This window comes from Apteryx rowi, unplaced genomic scaffold (assembly GCF_003343035.1).
Source record: "Apteryx rowi isolate R43461 unplaced genomic scaffold, aptRow1 scaffold_308, whole genome shotgun sequence".
Classification (NCBI taxonomy): Eukaryota; Metazoa; Chordata; class Aves; order Apterygiformes; family Apterygidae; genus Apteryx; species Apteryx rowi.
Genome location: NW_020449508.1, coordinates 989,827 through 1,003,183, shown reverse-complemented (window position 1 = coordinate 1,003,183; position 13,357 = coordinate 989,827). Strand labels below are relative to the sequence as shown.

The 13,357-nt window shown below is 41.3% G+C and overlaps 1 protein-coding gene across 6 annotated transcripts in view; it reads left to right on the top strand.

Annotated features, from left to right (window-relative positions):
- The window catches only part of LOC112968239 (regucalcin), a 24,270-nt gene extending 11,211 nt beyond the window's left edge, over positions 1-13,059 (top strand). For 4 of the 6 annotated variants that reach the window (XM_026070272.1, XM_026070274.1, XM_026070273.1 and 1 more), the window contains exons 2-7: positions 414-578; positions 4,128-4,310; positions 5,564-5,779; positions 7,323-7,454; positions 11,812-11,966; positions 12,420-12,695. In XM_026070272.1, coding sequence (XP_025926057.1) covers positions 416-578; positions 4,128-4,310; positions 5,564-5,779; positions 7,323-7,454; positions 11,812-11,966; positions 12,420-12,482 — 912 coding nt within the window. In that variant the 5' untranslated portion in view covers positions 414-415 and the 3' untranslated portion in view covers positions 12,483-12,695. Of the gene's footprint in view, positions 1-413; positions 579-2,394; positions 2,564-4,127; positions 4,311-5,563; positions 5,780-7,322; positions 7,455-11,811; positions 11,967-12,419; positions 12,696-12,715 lie in introns of those variants that run through there. The other 2 variants (XM_026070277.1, XM_026070276.1) reach the window with 2 other exon arrangements.
- Positions 13,060-13,357: the final 298 nt, after the last annotated feature.

Sequence of the window (13,357 nt, the reverse complement as noted above, 5' to 3'; positions counted from 1 at the left end):
GGGGAGGCCGCAGTAGCCTAGGTCTGCTCACGCCCTCGTCGTGGCCCCCTCGCCTGCCTGCCTCTTCTCGGCCCCCCCGTTTTGACAGGTGTTTTTAAATAATCCATCAAGTGCAGGAGGAGAAAGACGGTGTCATGACACGGTTAAATAGATTTAATGCATTTATGGGGGTTTTTTTGGTACGACTTTAGACATGATTAAGAAGTCAAAAGAGTGTGAACCTATCAGTATAATCAGAAATAAACTTATCTGTTGATTTATGCTTTTTACCACAAAAACTCGTAGATTGAAAATACATGTTTAAACAGGATGCAAACACAAATATTTATTTTTAGCCTTAAAATTTTGGGCTTAATTTTATGCATGCTTGCTCTTTACAGATTTATGTAAAACTGAAATTATTTTCCCCTCAGGCATGTCATCCATTAAGATTGAGTGTGTTGCTAATGAGAATCACAAGATTGGGGAATCCCCTGTCTGGAATGAAAAGGAGAACTCGCTCCTGTATGTGGACATCACTGGTAAAAAGGTTTGCAAGTGGAATTCCCTCACCAAGCAAGTGCAAGCTATTTCTGTGGGTAAGAAACTGCTAAAGAATATTCTACTGAAACTATGAGTTGTGCATCCTGAGTTGATATCGTATTCCTGTAAAATATGGGCAGGACTCACATACTTGATGCAATTACATCCTGTAAAAGCTGTATAATGAACATCTTTTAGTGGGAGGAGACCATTCCCTCATACCTGTCCTTCCTAGGCCAAGGAACTTGTGCTGTTCACAGAAACTAACCACAGGAACTGACCAGGCTTAGTCCTGAGGACTTTTCCTATGACTTAATGTTATTTGCTTACATTTGTTCTGCTCCTGTGTCCCATGTGTTGTTTGTAGCCCACTATCTTTTGCTTCCTCTCTGTCCCAGAGGTTAAGGTTTGCCAATACACTTGTTCTCTATCATTGATATCTGTGAGAGTTTTGTTACAGATTTCATCGAGGAATTGCCCGTAACTTTTTCTTCAATATAATTTTGGGTGAGGATTTTGCCTAACTGTTTAAGAAGATGATATTTTTTAAGGTAACAGAGTCATCGGTTACAGTCTGAATAATTTAGGTGTTTATTCCAGAAAGGAAGGTGTGTGCTAGCCCTCATAAAGAAGGAGTTGCGGATTTACTTCTGAATGTAATACTGCAAATGTTTATTTGTCTCTCAAGAAATTTCCTTAGATGGTTTATATAAGTAATCAGGTTTTAATAATTTCTCATGTTTAATAAAACCTGGTGAAAATCACTTGCTTTTGTACAACCATAAACTGTTCACATTATCCACAATAAATTGATCTGGACTTCTCTGCACTGAAACAAAATCAGTTTTTAAATGAAAGAGGGCCTGATGCAAATTTTGGAAATGTGGCTTTCCAGACTTGTTTCTTCTTGCCTTAGCTGGAAGAGTGTGCTTCTTCCTCCCACCCTATTCCTCCTTTCCTCCAACTTGGACCTTCTCTTAAAGGTGTAATCTCTTCTACATGATTTCTCTGGAGACATAGACGGGATAGTAGCTGAAGTAGCTGCTCTTTTTTTTTTTTTTTGCTTCTTTTTTCTCTGTTTAGTAATAAAATGGTCATAATTAATGGCTCTGCCTTGGGAATACCATGATTAAAGACAAAAAAAAAACACCCAGAGTGCCACATGATTAAAATAGTGGGTTGATGTCCAAAGTGGAAACTGAGAGAAAAATTATGCACTGCTAAACCTTATAGAGAATTAAGAAAAGCCCATGGTTAACAACAGCTTCAAATTGGCCTTTTCTACTCCACAGGGAGTACCATTACACTGTTATACCATTACACTTGTAACAGTGAGGGACCTTGYGGTTGGTTTTCTGTTTGGCATAAAATGGCAAGCGAACTTGGTTCCTGTGGATCCCGCTTAATGAACCCCTCTGCAGTGGCTGTGGGCTGAGCCGGGTGCATGGGCTCACATGCTCCTTTGCGCTGTATTTGTGCAGGCAACAGTTGGGTGGCTGCATCCATCTTTCTAGCCTGGTCGTCTTCTCGTCCCTGGGGGTGCTGCATCCAGGAAGTGCGGAGCTGTTTTGCAGTGGACAGGAGCATATGAGGGACTGGTGCCTGCAAGGAGAGGAGGGCAGGAGGATATAGGTTGCTGCGCTTGGGGGCTGCTCCCCCTGGGGGCTTCCCGGTTGGGACAGCTCCTGCAGGTCATGTCCCCAGGTGTTTGCTGTGTCCCCAGGTGCTTTGCTGGGAGAGCAAGTAGAGAGTTGCATTCCCATGCTTTGCTGACAAAGCCCCTACTGCTGGTACAGTTGTACTGGCAGAAAAAAATGCTTTTTCTGTAATTACTGGCATTTGGAAGAGCAGCAATGTGACTTCTTTTGGCAGGTGCCACAGTATGACTGAGGGAACTCTGCCAACCTGTCTATGCTGGCATGGGAAAAAAAAGTGGCACCCGCTCACCCAGCGTAGATGAGCCCAGATCACCGGCTGTCTCAGCAGTGCGTTCAGATGTCTCTAAGCGAAGGAATGATTAGAGTTGAACCTGGAATTAGCGGTGCGTCTCAGGTGACATCCTGCATCACAGAGCTGTCCCCTGCCCTCCTCCCGCTGCCTTGCCTGGACACTGAGTGCCAGGGAGCCCGTGGATGCTGTGCTGGCGCCCAGTGCTTTGCACTGCCCGCTCTGCACATACGCTTCCTCACAGGCCTTAACAGGTCCGTTGGCATCCCTGCTTCAACACAGCAGGGACATGTTAAAAGCTGTGTGTGTCCTCCCTGGAAAGCAAGGCTGCAGTGTCACAGATGAGGCTCGGGGCTTCATAAATCCTTTTCGACAGTGTCGCAGTGTCGAGGCTGTCAGGAGTGGCTCTGCACCTCACCGGCTCTTGCTGTCATGCTGCTCCCCATTCCCCATGTGCTAGCACAAGCACGTGTGCAGCTGGGCAGCGTCTGTGTTCAGTCTCCAGCATGGTGACACCACTGCTGGGGCTGCAAAATGAAGGGGCTTCACAGGGTGGGAGCAAATAGCCAGAAAAGAGCAGCTCCTTTTTAGTGACAGTGCTGGCATATGGCAGTTATAGGTGTTCATGAAACTATTACCTAATTACATCACTGCAAAGCTATAAATGCAAGAAATGTTTTGTTTCTAATTAAAAAATTGGAGATTAGTGTCATGCATATTCCTAAGTCTTGTCCGTTAAATACTATCCCAGGTTTTATTGCTCTATTTAAAGTTATTGTTTCACATATAGCATGTAGATAGTATATAAATGTTGTTTTCATATTAATTTCTCTCTTTCTCTCTCTTTCTCTCTCTCTCTCTTTTTTTTTTAACTAATTCCTTTATAATAACCTATAATTGAGACTTACCTGCATAATAGCTCAAATGAGTAACCATGAAGCATTTACTAATTTTCTGCTTTGCTTAAACTCTTGGAAAGCTCTGCCACTCCTTAGTGTGTGCTTTGCTCATCCTTTTTCTGTGTTTTGGTGCTGCCAGAGGCATGCCTGAACTGCACAGCAGAGTGCAGAGGCTCATCTTGGAGATGGCTCCCCTACGTAGCGTGACCCATCTCAGTGCTGAGATAACTTACTTGGTCCGTGAGTTAGCACTGAGCAACTCTGCAGGACTGAGTTATCAAGGAGCTGCACTGTACATATTTTACAGCTCCAGAGCTCTTGTGGCCATTGATTTTCCCCTGAAAGAGGGTGGGCCCTGCACAGCATCCCACTCTACAAAGTGTACATGCCCTGTGTCTGTCCCCCTTTTTATGATTTTTAAAGCGCTTAGCAGAATCAGATGCTGGTAACGATTATTGCTCCTGGAAGCTGTGGTAGTAGTCAAGGATCTTGAGTTTTTGTGTCCCRAACTGGTAATTCTCTTCATAGCTACATTTTTTTTTCATTAAGTATAACCTCTTAAAGGTGACACACAAGGATCAATTTATATATATTTAGTTTTGTTGCTACAGAAGTAGGTTGTTTCTCATGCCTGTGATCCCACTCATTGAGTTCAATGTGCCAGCTTGCCTGTCTAGAGCAAACAGCAGGTAAGCAGAAAAGAAACATACTGTTATAGTACATACGTCTCTTCCCCTTTCCATTTCATCCTGTTTCTAGATGCTCCTGTGAGCTCCGTGGCTCTCCGGAAATCTGGGGATTATGTCATCACCCTGGGAACCCGGTTTGCTGCTTTGAAATGGAAAGACCAGTTGGTAACCACCATTACTCAGGTTGACAAGGATAAACCAAACAACCGATTCAATGATGGGAAAGTGGATCCTGCAGGAAGGTATTTTGCAGGTATGATGGATGCAGTTCCTTTCTCCATCCTGTTCAGTGTTTGCCCTGCTCCTCCCATTAGGTTTTGCTGTCTGCATGCAGTGGTAGATGCAGCAAGTGTTCATTCCTAATTAAGTGGTAGGGACCTTTTTGTCTTCAAGTAGAATTTAATTCCAGTTATAAATTTATATAAAACACCTGTCACCATCTTATTAGAACTATGTTTTTAAAAGGAGATCTGCTTTTCAGAGCCTGCTTAGTTTAATGTACTGTCCTTGTCTCCTCCCTGTTGGCCTGTTTGTTTTGAATGCTGGCCAAGTGCCAGTAGAAATATTTTTCCAGTAAGAAATTTATGATATCATACTTTTTGTTCATCATAAATCAAAACTTATAGATAGTGTTTTGAAAAACTGTGATATTGAGCCTCAAGAAGGTTCAGGGATGATCTTATCAGTGTGTATAAATACCCGATGAGGGGGGTGAAGCAGATAGAGCCAGACTCTTCTCAGAGATGTCCAGTGACAGGACAAGAGGCTATGAGCACAAATTGAAACACAGGAGGTTCCATTTAAACATAAGAAAAAACTTTTTTTCAGTTCAAACGCTGGAACAGGTTGGCCAGCGAGCTTGTGTAGTCTCCTTGGAGGTACTCAAAACCCGACTGGACACGGCCCTGAGTAACCTGACGATTGCCAGAGGTGCCTTCCAACCTCAGCGATTCTGTGATTCTATCTTCCTAGTTTTAAAAACACTATTCTGTGTGTCTGCCCTGTATTTAGGTTCCCAGGCTTCCTGTTGCCCAGCCTCCCAAAAACCAGTTCAAACTGACAACCTAAGTCACAAAGATGAGATTTGTTTTCAAAAAGGCTTTTGTAAGACTACTTCTGAGAGAGGATGATGAAACTTTTCCCGATGGCGTTACTATACAAAATGCTAAGATATATGGAAGTTATATTTTGACCACACCTTTCTTAGTGCTTGACGTGACTGAATCAAATGTTCTATAGAATTCGCTCTGAACACCGTTTCTACCACGCTTCAACAAAAGGCAGAGACTTCTTTTTTGTCATCTTCTGCTAAATGCAAGCACTTTTGAAATCTACCTTTCCTTTTTTGTTTTTAACTCAAATTCTCCCCTGAATTTTTGAAGCCCCCCACAGCTCCCTCTTGCATTGGCAGCAATGGGCATGGCCATAGCGAGGGGCTGCCCGCCTGACGCGGGGGAGAACCTATTCGCTCTGAACCTGCTTTTTCCCCCTTGGCTCTGCCCCCAGGTACGATGGCTGAGGAGATTCGACCTGCCGTGCTGGAAAGACACCAGGGCTCTCTGTATGCGCTTCTCACTGACCTCTCGGTAGTGAAGCACTTCGATCATGTGGACATTTCTAATGGGCTGGACTGGTCACTGGATCACAAAACCTTCTTTTATATTGATAGCTTGTCCTACTCTGTGGATGCCTTTGATTATGACCTCCAAACTGGAAAAATTGGTATGAATCATTGCATTTTAAGATAATTATTTTTTGCCTAAGTATTAGGATGCTTGTTTTCATTCCAGTTATTATACAGATGATGAATTATGATCTGTGCTTCGGGATCACTTCTTCAGTATCCTTCTTGGGACAAAACAACAGAAACCATACTGAAATTAATCTGTGCCTGCATGGGCTCCTAGTTCAAACTAGTCAGAGGCTGTTGGCCATATTATAAAGTATTTAAAATGCGTGTTGGAGTTTGAGTGGTAATCTGGAATACTGTAACTAAACACAATGCATATCTGATCTTCCTGTGTAAAAAGGGCAGAGTGTTTTCTGTATGGTTAGATTTCTGTGGCTGCATATTTCTTATGACTGACAGAGTAGGCAAAGTAACAGGAATAGCTCGTAGTATGTCTTTTACAAAACTGCTGCTAGGCTTCTTTAGATTTTTTTCACTCTATTTTGTTTTCTAAAATATAAGCTCTTAAATGAAGATCCTGCAGACAGTGCTGAGCAACAGCTGGAAAACAGCAATTCAGAACTCTTCCTTCATTTATTTAAAACAAAACAAACCCTTAAGGGCTTCTGCAAGTTTGGGCAAAAGAAAAATTCCAGCAGCTTGGACTAATAATTTGCTTTTAAGTACATGGACTGCAGCATTTAGCTTTGAAAGAACCCTCTCAATTTGAAATTGAGTTAGTTTTAAAACTGTGATTTTAAAGTTGTTTTAGGTGTAGCATCTTGCACCAATGTCTCTCTGCTATGTTTATGGTTTACAATTGAATTTTTCTTTAGGAAGTAGGATGTTTTTTTCTGTCTCTCTCTTTCTCTCTCTCCTCCCGTCTCCTTTTTCTGTGGGCAATCTGGCAATCCCCAGGAGCACAAAGGAAACTCATTAAAAATCTTCCTACATATGAGAAACACTGAAGCTGTCAGAGCATGAAGTAAACAATGTTGGAAAGTTGGATTTAATCTTCCTTAATAACAGTGGATAAAAGTTCAGATAGAAATGTTTGTTTTTAAATTGACAGTATGCTTTTGAAGTCAGTGCTTTTCCTAACTCTGTGTTTATATAAACTCTCAGTTTATGTATCTGAAGGTCAGTTTCGTGTTGGAATAGTGGTTTTTTGTGTGTTCCAGCAATCTGGCTGAAAAGTCTCCAGTTCTCCGTTTGACTGAGACACACACATACTTGAAGTGATCCAAACTGCTTTTATAAAAGTAATTAATGTTCTGACTATCTATACAATTAATTTATTCAGTTATTCATTTAATTTGTAAGTGGGGAGCATGAGTGATACGCTAGAAAAGAACACCAAGAATAAGCATTATACTTTCACTGGATAGAAACCTCTCTACAGGCTTTCATGCTGAGAAACTCAGGAAACAAATGAGGCAGCAGAGATAATCCAACTATTTCTTTCATCTGAAAGTACTTAGGACTTCAGCACAGCTTTTGAAAATAATAGTAAGAATAACTCAGGCGGGCTGTGAGCAATGAAAATTTTAACAAATATCTCACCCAATTTTGTTGTGTTTTTTTTCTACCCTGCAGGCAACCGTAGGAGTATATACAAACTGGAAAAAGACGAAAGTATTCCTGATGGGATGTGCATTGATACAGAAGGCAAACTTTGGGTAGCCTGTTACGATGGTGGGAGAGTGATTCGTCTTGACCCTGAGGCAGGTAAGTCCTTGCAAAGGATGGACTGGAATTCTGCATTTAAAAAACAAAAGAAACAAAAATGAAGACGAGAGCTTTTTGCTCCCCTCAACACAAAGATAGTATATCTGTTCTTTTTAAACATTACTTTTTTGTTTGCAATATTAAGTCCTATCCTAGTTACCTGCTCTTAAGACTTAGCTTGTAAATATGTCTCCTTTGCTCTCAGCCTCTGTTGTGTTGGAATAGGTAAGGTTGCTGAGGGGCTCACCATTATTCTTGTGAATTGTTTGGGTTAGCATCCTCTTGCGTCTTCCAAATTTAAGATCATTGGTAAAAAATGGATTAACCACGAAATGGCAAAGTTGACTTCTGCCTTTTTTTTCTTGTTTATTTAGTGTGGTGTATTGTTTTGGGCAGTATACCAAGGTTAATACAAGTCCCACATAACACTGATGCCAGCAGTGCTTTTTTTATTGTTTAAAATCATTTGCACCATAAAAAATTTTGTAATTGAAATCATAAAAATTATTTAATGAATCCCACAGCATTTTGTCATTCCCACAGTCATGTTTTGAGTGTGTCCATTGTCTGAGTCTGTCATGCATTGCTATCACATTTGAACTTTGGTGGTCTGCCAGGCATGATTTAGGCTGGTTGAAAAACACTTATAAGGCCTGTCAGAGAGACCAAACCACTCTGTCTGCGAGGGGCCAGGTGATGAGAGTGGGAATGCAATTTGACAGATCCCAAACAGCACAGGTTTGCATAATGCAGTGTAGGAGTGGCTGGGTTTCGTGGGTTGCGTGCCTCTCACGGCACGGAGAAGACCCTGGCACACATGTGAACAGAGCAGGCCAGGTGGCAGCATCTGTTCTGACTCCTCCAGAACCTCTTAGCTGAAGTTCAGGCCATGCTTTTCCCCTTGTCTTTTTATTTGTACCCGTCCAAGGCCCTGCTTCCTTGTGGTCCTGCGTCCTCTCTCTTCGGTGGGCAGAGCGCTCCTGGACAGCCTTCACCAGCCCTGTGAATACCCTCTGGGAGCAGTGAGCTCTACCACTTGTCCTCTCTGGTTCCCTGTTTTCACCTTTTTCCCCACTGGCCCTCTTCTTTTTTTTCATTTGTTGTGCCTTTCCTCCTCCCTTTTTGGAGGGAGGAAAAGTGTTTTCTTAAGGGAAAGCTAATGGGAACAGGGTCCGTAGGCAGATGCATAGGGAGAGTGTAATAAGAGGGAAAGCAGACAGAGTACATCTCCGTAATGCATACCCAGCCTCCAGCTATCTTCAGCTCAGGGCTTTCTGAGCTGGATGTGGTTTTAATATATTTAGTAACTCCTGGTGGGTTTCTCTTCCGTGGACTTGTCCTGTCTCCCCTCGAGCCCGTGCAGGATTCCCAGCATTTGCAGCAGATGGTAGCAAGAAGTTTCCCAGGCCAAGTGTCCGTTTCCAAAGGAGCCACCTTCTTTTGTGAACAATTCAAGCTCATCTGCCCTCTCTGTGCTGTTTTCAAGTAATATGTAAAATCTGTAGTTTGCTGAATTCTGAGTGAACTCTAACTAATTAAGGAAACTATCCAGACAGGTTTGAAGGTAACTTCATGAAGACCTCTCTTTTAATGCATAATAGCTGTCAAGCATGGCTTGCATTACTGTTAGCCAGTTGCAGATGTATTCAATGACAAAGAACTCATCTAAAGCATGTGAGGGATTTTCAGGTTTTCACTGATAGCAAAGCTTGAATTATGTTTTTAGGGGGTTGGTCAAGGAAATTTGTTTATTTGGCATCTTTTCTAAACAGAGTTTTTGAGGTAATGGAATTAGTTCAGGATAATGTGGCTTTTCAGGTTTTTTTAAAGGCACTTCTGGCTGGACAGCTGTCATTGGATTCAGGATGAGCTGCAGGCTGTGATGACTGACCCTGCTGGGTGTGCAGAGGGCTCAAAAGTGATGTCTGAACTTTCATATTGCCAAGTTTGGTCTTACCTTCCAGTCACTTAATGATCTGTTAGTTTTGTGCTGTCACATCCTTTAATTAGGAGTTAAATATCTTCCAGTTCCTCCTTATAAATGTATTTTATAGTCCTTGGGTGTAAGGGGTCCACAAGATTTGCTAAGGTTATCTCTGCTATAGAAATGGAGCACAGATGAGTACTTCAGGTGAATTTCAGAGCATCCAGGTGCATCTTTTCTTGAGTCTGCGGGAAGATGTTTCTCATCTTAGAGCTTTGTAAACAATATCTTCAGGGCTCTTTTCTGCTGAGACCTCTCTGCAAATACAGTATCTCTGGGGCTCACACCTGTCCTCCTAACAGTGCATGTTTTCTCCCTTTAATCGTCCTTCCCCCCTGTTTTCTCCCAGACTTGGTGTCAGCCAGTTTCTAGGGTGGCCTCTGGAGTATTTTATGTCACCTATCCAGGCATGTAATCCTTCCGTTTCCAGCTGACTGGATAACCACAAAGTGCTGCTAGAGCCAGTTGGTGGGAGCTGTGTCTCAGGTCTCATACTTTGTCCTTGTCTCTCCCAAGCAACAGATAAGTCTTTTTTTCTCCCAATATTCCACATATTTTGAAAGATCTGCTCTTCTCAGGCAATCAACAGGTAACCAGGCATGCAAATAATCTCTGCCGGTCTAAATCCCATTACACTGAGGGGTTCAATTTTTTTATTTTGGCCATTGTGGGTTAATGCCAAATACACTTATTATACATCATCAGATATCCCTAAGTCCTCAAACTGTCCTAGCTATTACATAAAAGTCTCTTTCACCACTGTTGACCTGCTTTCTATTTTTATTTATTTTGTGATTAAAAGCAAGACAGTTTAATACTATCCAATGCTCCTGTCAGGGTTTTCAGTGAAAAAAAGGCAATTCCACTCATCCCTCTCTATCCCATGTTTTTGGATGTACTGTTAGGCCCCTACTAGTAAATTAAACAGTTCAGAGAATGTCCTTTAGTCCTGCATCATGTGGCATGTCGTAGCTCACGTCACGTAGCCGTAACTCATGTCACGCAGCCAGGGCCGTCTTCCCACACCGAAACAGAGCCCAAACTGCCCTGAGGACATGGCATGCTGAACTAGGTTGGCTGAGCCAAAATTTTGCCTGGACTGCACCAATGGCTTAATAATATGGATGATTGGTGGCCCTGCTTTTACCTGTGCTTATGCCCTGCATCATTTTCCGGTATAGATGAAGCCACTTGGTCTATGCTTTTGCCAATTCACTGCAGTATTGCTGCTTCACTGCAAAAGACAAAAGCACAGTTGTTGGGAGAAAGCAAAAGCTTTTGTAGCAATAAAAGGGAAGACAAGGCTGCTTTGACAAATGCCTCCTGAGAAATGCTGCTCCACTCTGAAGTTGACCATAAACCTCTCATAGATGTTGAGAGAGGGCCAAAAAGAGGGCTAAGCATTTCGCTTGCTTTTTTTTCTCTTTATAGGGTGCCCTGTATTAAAGTTACTATCCTGCTCTTTCAATGCACCATTAAACAGGTAGTAACTGTAAGGGGACAAAGCCTTGTACACACATAAATGAGGGGCAAGGGGAATTACATATTTTGTAAGGAGACTTATAACTATATGATACCCTAGTATATTTCCAGAAAGAGAAATTTAATTGTAGGCAAATAAAATGGGCCTAATGGTATAAGCACATACTGCCCAGTTGTAGGAGGAATTTTGGAAAACTCCGCTCTAAGGTTTCTTAACAGTCTTTGGTTTAGTGCTGGGGGCAGTCTGTTTACTCATATCATAGGCCAGTAGCTATTTGATGGTATAATAAATGCATGATATTATTTATGTTAGCTCTAAATGTTCTGTCAACTTCAGCTGTGTCCCATGTTCCCTATTTTATGCAAGTTTGATTTGAAAGTCTGTTGAAATCTCAGGAAAATCTAGTAATTCATCTTCCTTGACTTCAGGCAGTAGAGGTGTAGGAGAGCTGCATGATCTCTGCTTGCTCCAGGCTCCCTTTGTAGTCAAAGCAGGGAAGTCAGCAGGTCTGGGGCATGATTCAGGTGACCTATTTTAGGGAGAAATTATGTCCCATTTCCATTGATTATATGGGCAGCCTAGATGATGAGCTCAGATGTAAATGTCTGTGCTATAGATTTTAGCATTTAATTAGAAGGCTCACAGGGATTTGGGGCAGGATTCATTTGCGATAACTGAGGTTGAAACTTGCCAAATAATACATCGTCAACAACAGCGTGACTTAGAGAAGTGTGATTTCTCTCTGTCCTGGTTCTCATCAGTCTGCTGAAACACAGCATGGGAAGCTCCCTCTGCCTGGTATTTGTTGGTGTGAAGCTATTTGCAATGATTTATTTAAATTCCCTATAGTAAGCAGATGAACCAGAAATGACATGCATGTTTTCCTCCAGGAAAAAGAATACAGACTGTGAAACTTCCTGTTGACAAGACAACTTCCTGCTGTTTTGGAGGAAAGGATTATTCAGAAATGTATGTGACCTCTGCCAGTGAAGGGATGGACAAAGACTGGCTTTCACGACAACCACAGGCTGGTGGGATTTTCAAGGTGAACAGTTCTTTCTCCTTTCATTTTAGAAGGCCTTTTTTTTTCCCTGTCCTTCATTTAGATAGCCAAACAGTTGGAGTGGTGGGAAGCAGGATGAGGGTGATGGAACATCAGTCATATAGTATGCTAAGTTATTGCTCGTAGTTTTGCTTCCTATTGCAGGAGAGGAAAGATGAATGTTTTTAGAGATATGAAAATACTTTTTGGCTTAGAATTTGTAAGAGTGCTGATACTGCAAACTTCTTATGCCATAACCTCTTGCTACTCTTTCCTCTGTCAACACAATTTAATTTTTTTTATTACAAGAAAAATATGTAAATACTTTTTTTTTGTGCCTTAACCAAGGGCAGATAAGAGCATCTTTTATTTACTCTCTAGTTAGTTATAACTAAATTATCTCCTAAAAAGATATGTCACCTTGTTTTTTTAATTTGTTTTGTTTTTTTTTTTAAGCCTTGCACTTCCATACAGACGCGTACCAAAGGCTGCATTGTCAACTGCAGGATTAAGGCCTAGTAATATCTGAGGAGAGGCTTTGGGGGGAATGGACTATGGCCTGTGATTACTTAACTTTGGAGAAATAGCATGGGTTGAAAGTACTGGCTGTGACGGACTGCAGTATACAAAATATAGTAGGGTATCAAATTGGGCACAGTCTTTTTCTAAATTAAAAGATATCTGGTGGTGAAAGAAAAATGTTTTACAGTGATGGATTATTGCACTTATCTTTTTTCTCTCTCTCTTAATAGATAACTGGGCTAGGGGTCAAAGGAATCCCACCATATCCATTTGCAGGTTAAATATTCACTCTTCGGAATGGATTAAAGAGGACTGATTTAAGCAAGATGAGTTAGAAGGTCTTAATCTGGTATTTGGCATCTTTTTCTTTAAAACCATAACACTCTTGTAGTCTCCCATCAGAAAAAAGAGAAAAACTACTGAAATACATGGAATATTTTAAAACTGATTATTTTTTCCTTTAAACTCTATTACATTAAATAGCTTCTGGTACTTTTCCTGTTGTGCTAGAARGATTCTCATCCTAATAAACTATTGAATATTGTAACTTTCTTCAGTAGTAAACTAATTTGTTTTAACATCTTGTGTTTTTATTGTTTATTCTCCTGTCTCATTTGTGATTTATGCTATATTTATTTATTGATTAAACTACTTGGTAGTTTCTCTTTTACATAGTTTCAAAGTTTCTCATAAAATACCCATTTGTGGTTTTATTGCTGCTTTAACTGGAACCTCATTTGTACCATGAAATTCTCAGCAAGTGAATTCTTAATACTCATTACTGTGCATCTGCAGCTTTCTTTTTATATTATATTTTTGAGACCCTCAGCTGTGGACGTGCTTAAATTAACACTGATTAGCTGGAGCCTTCA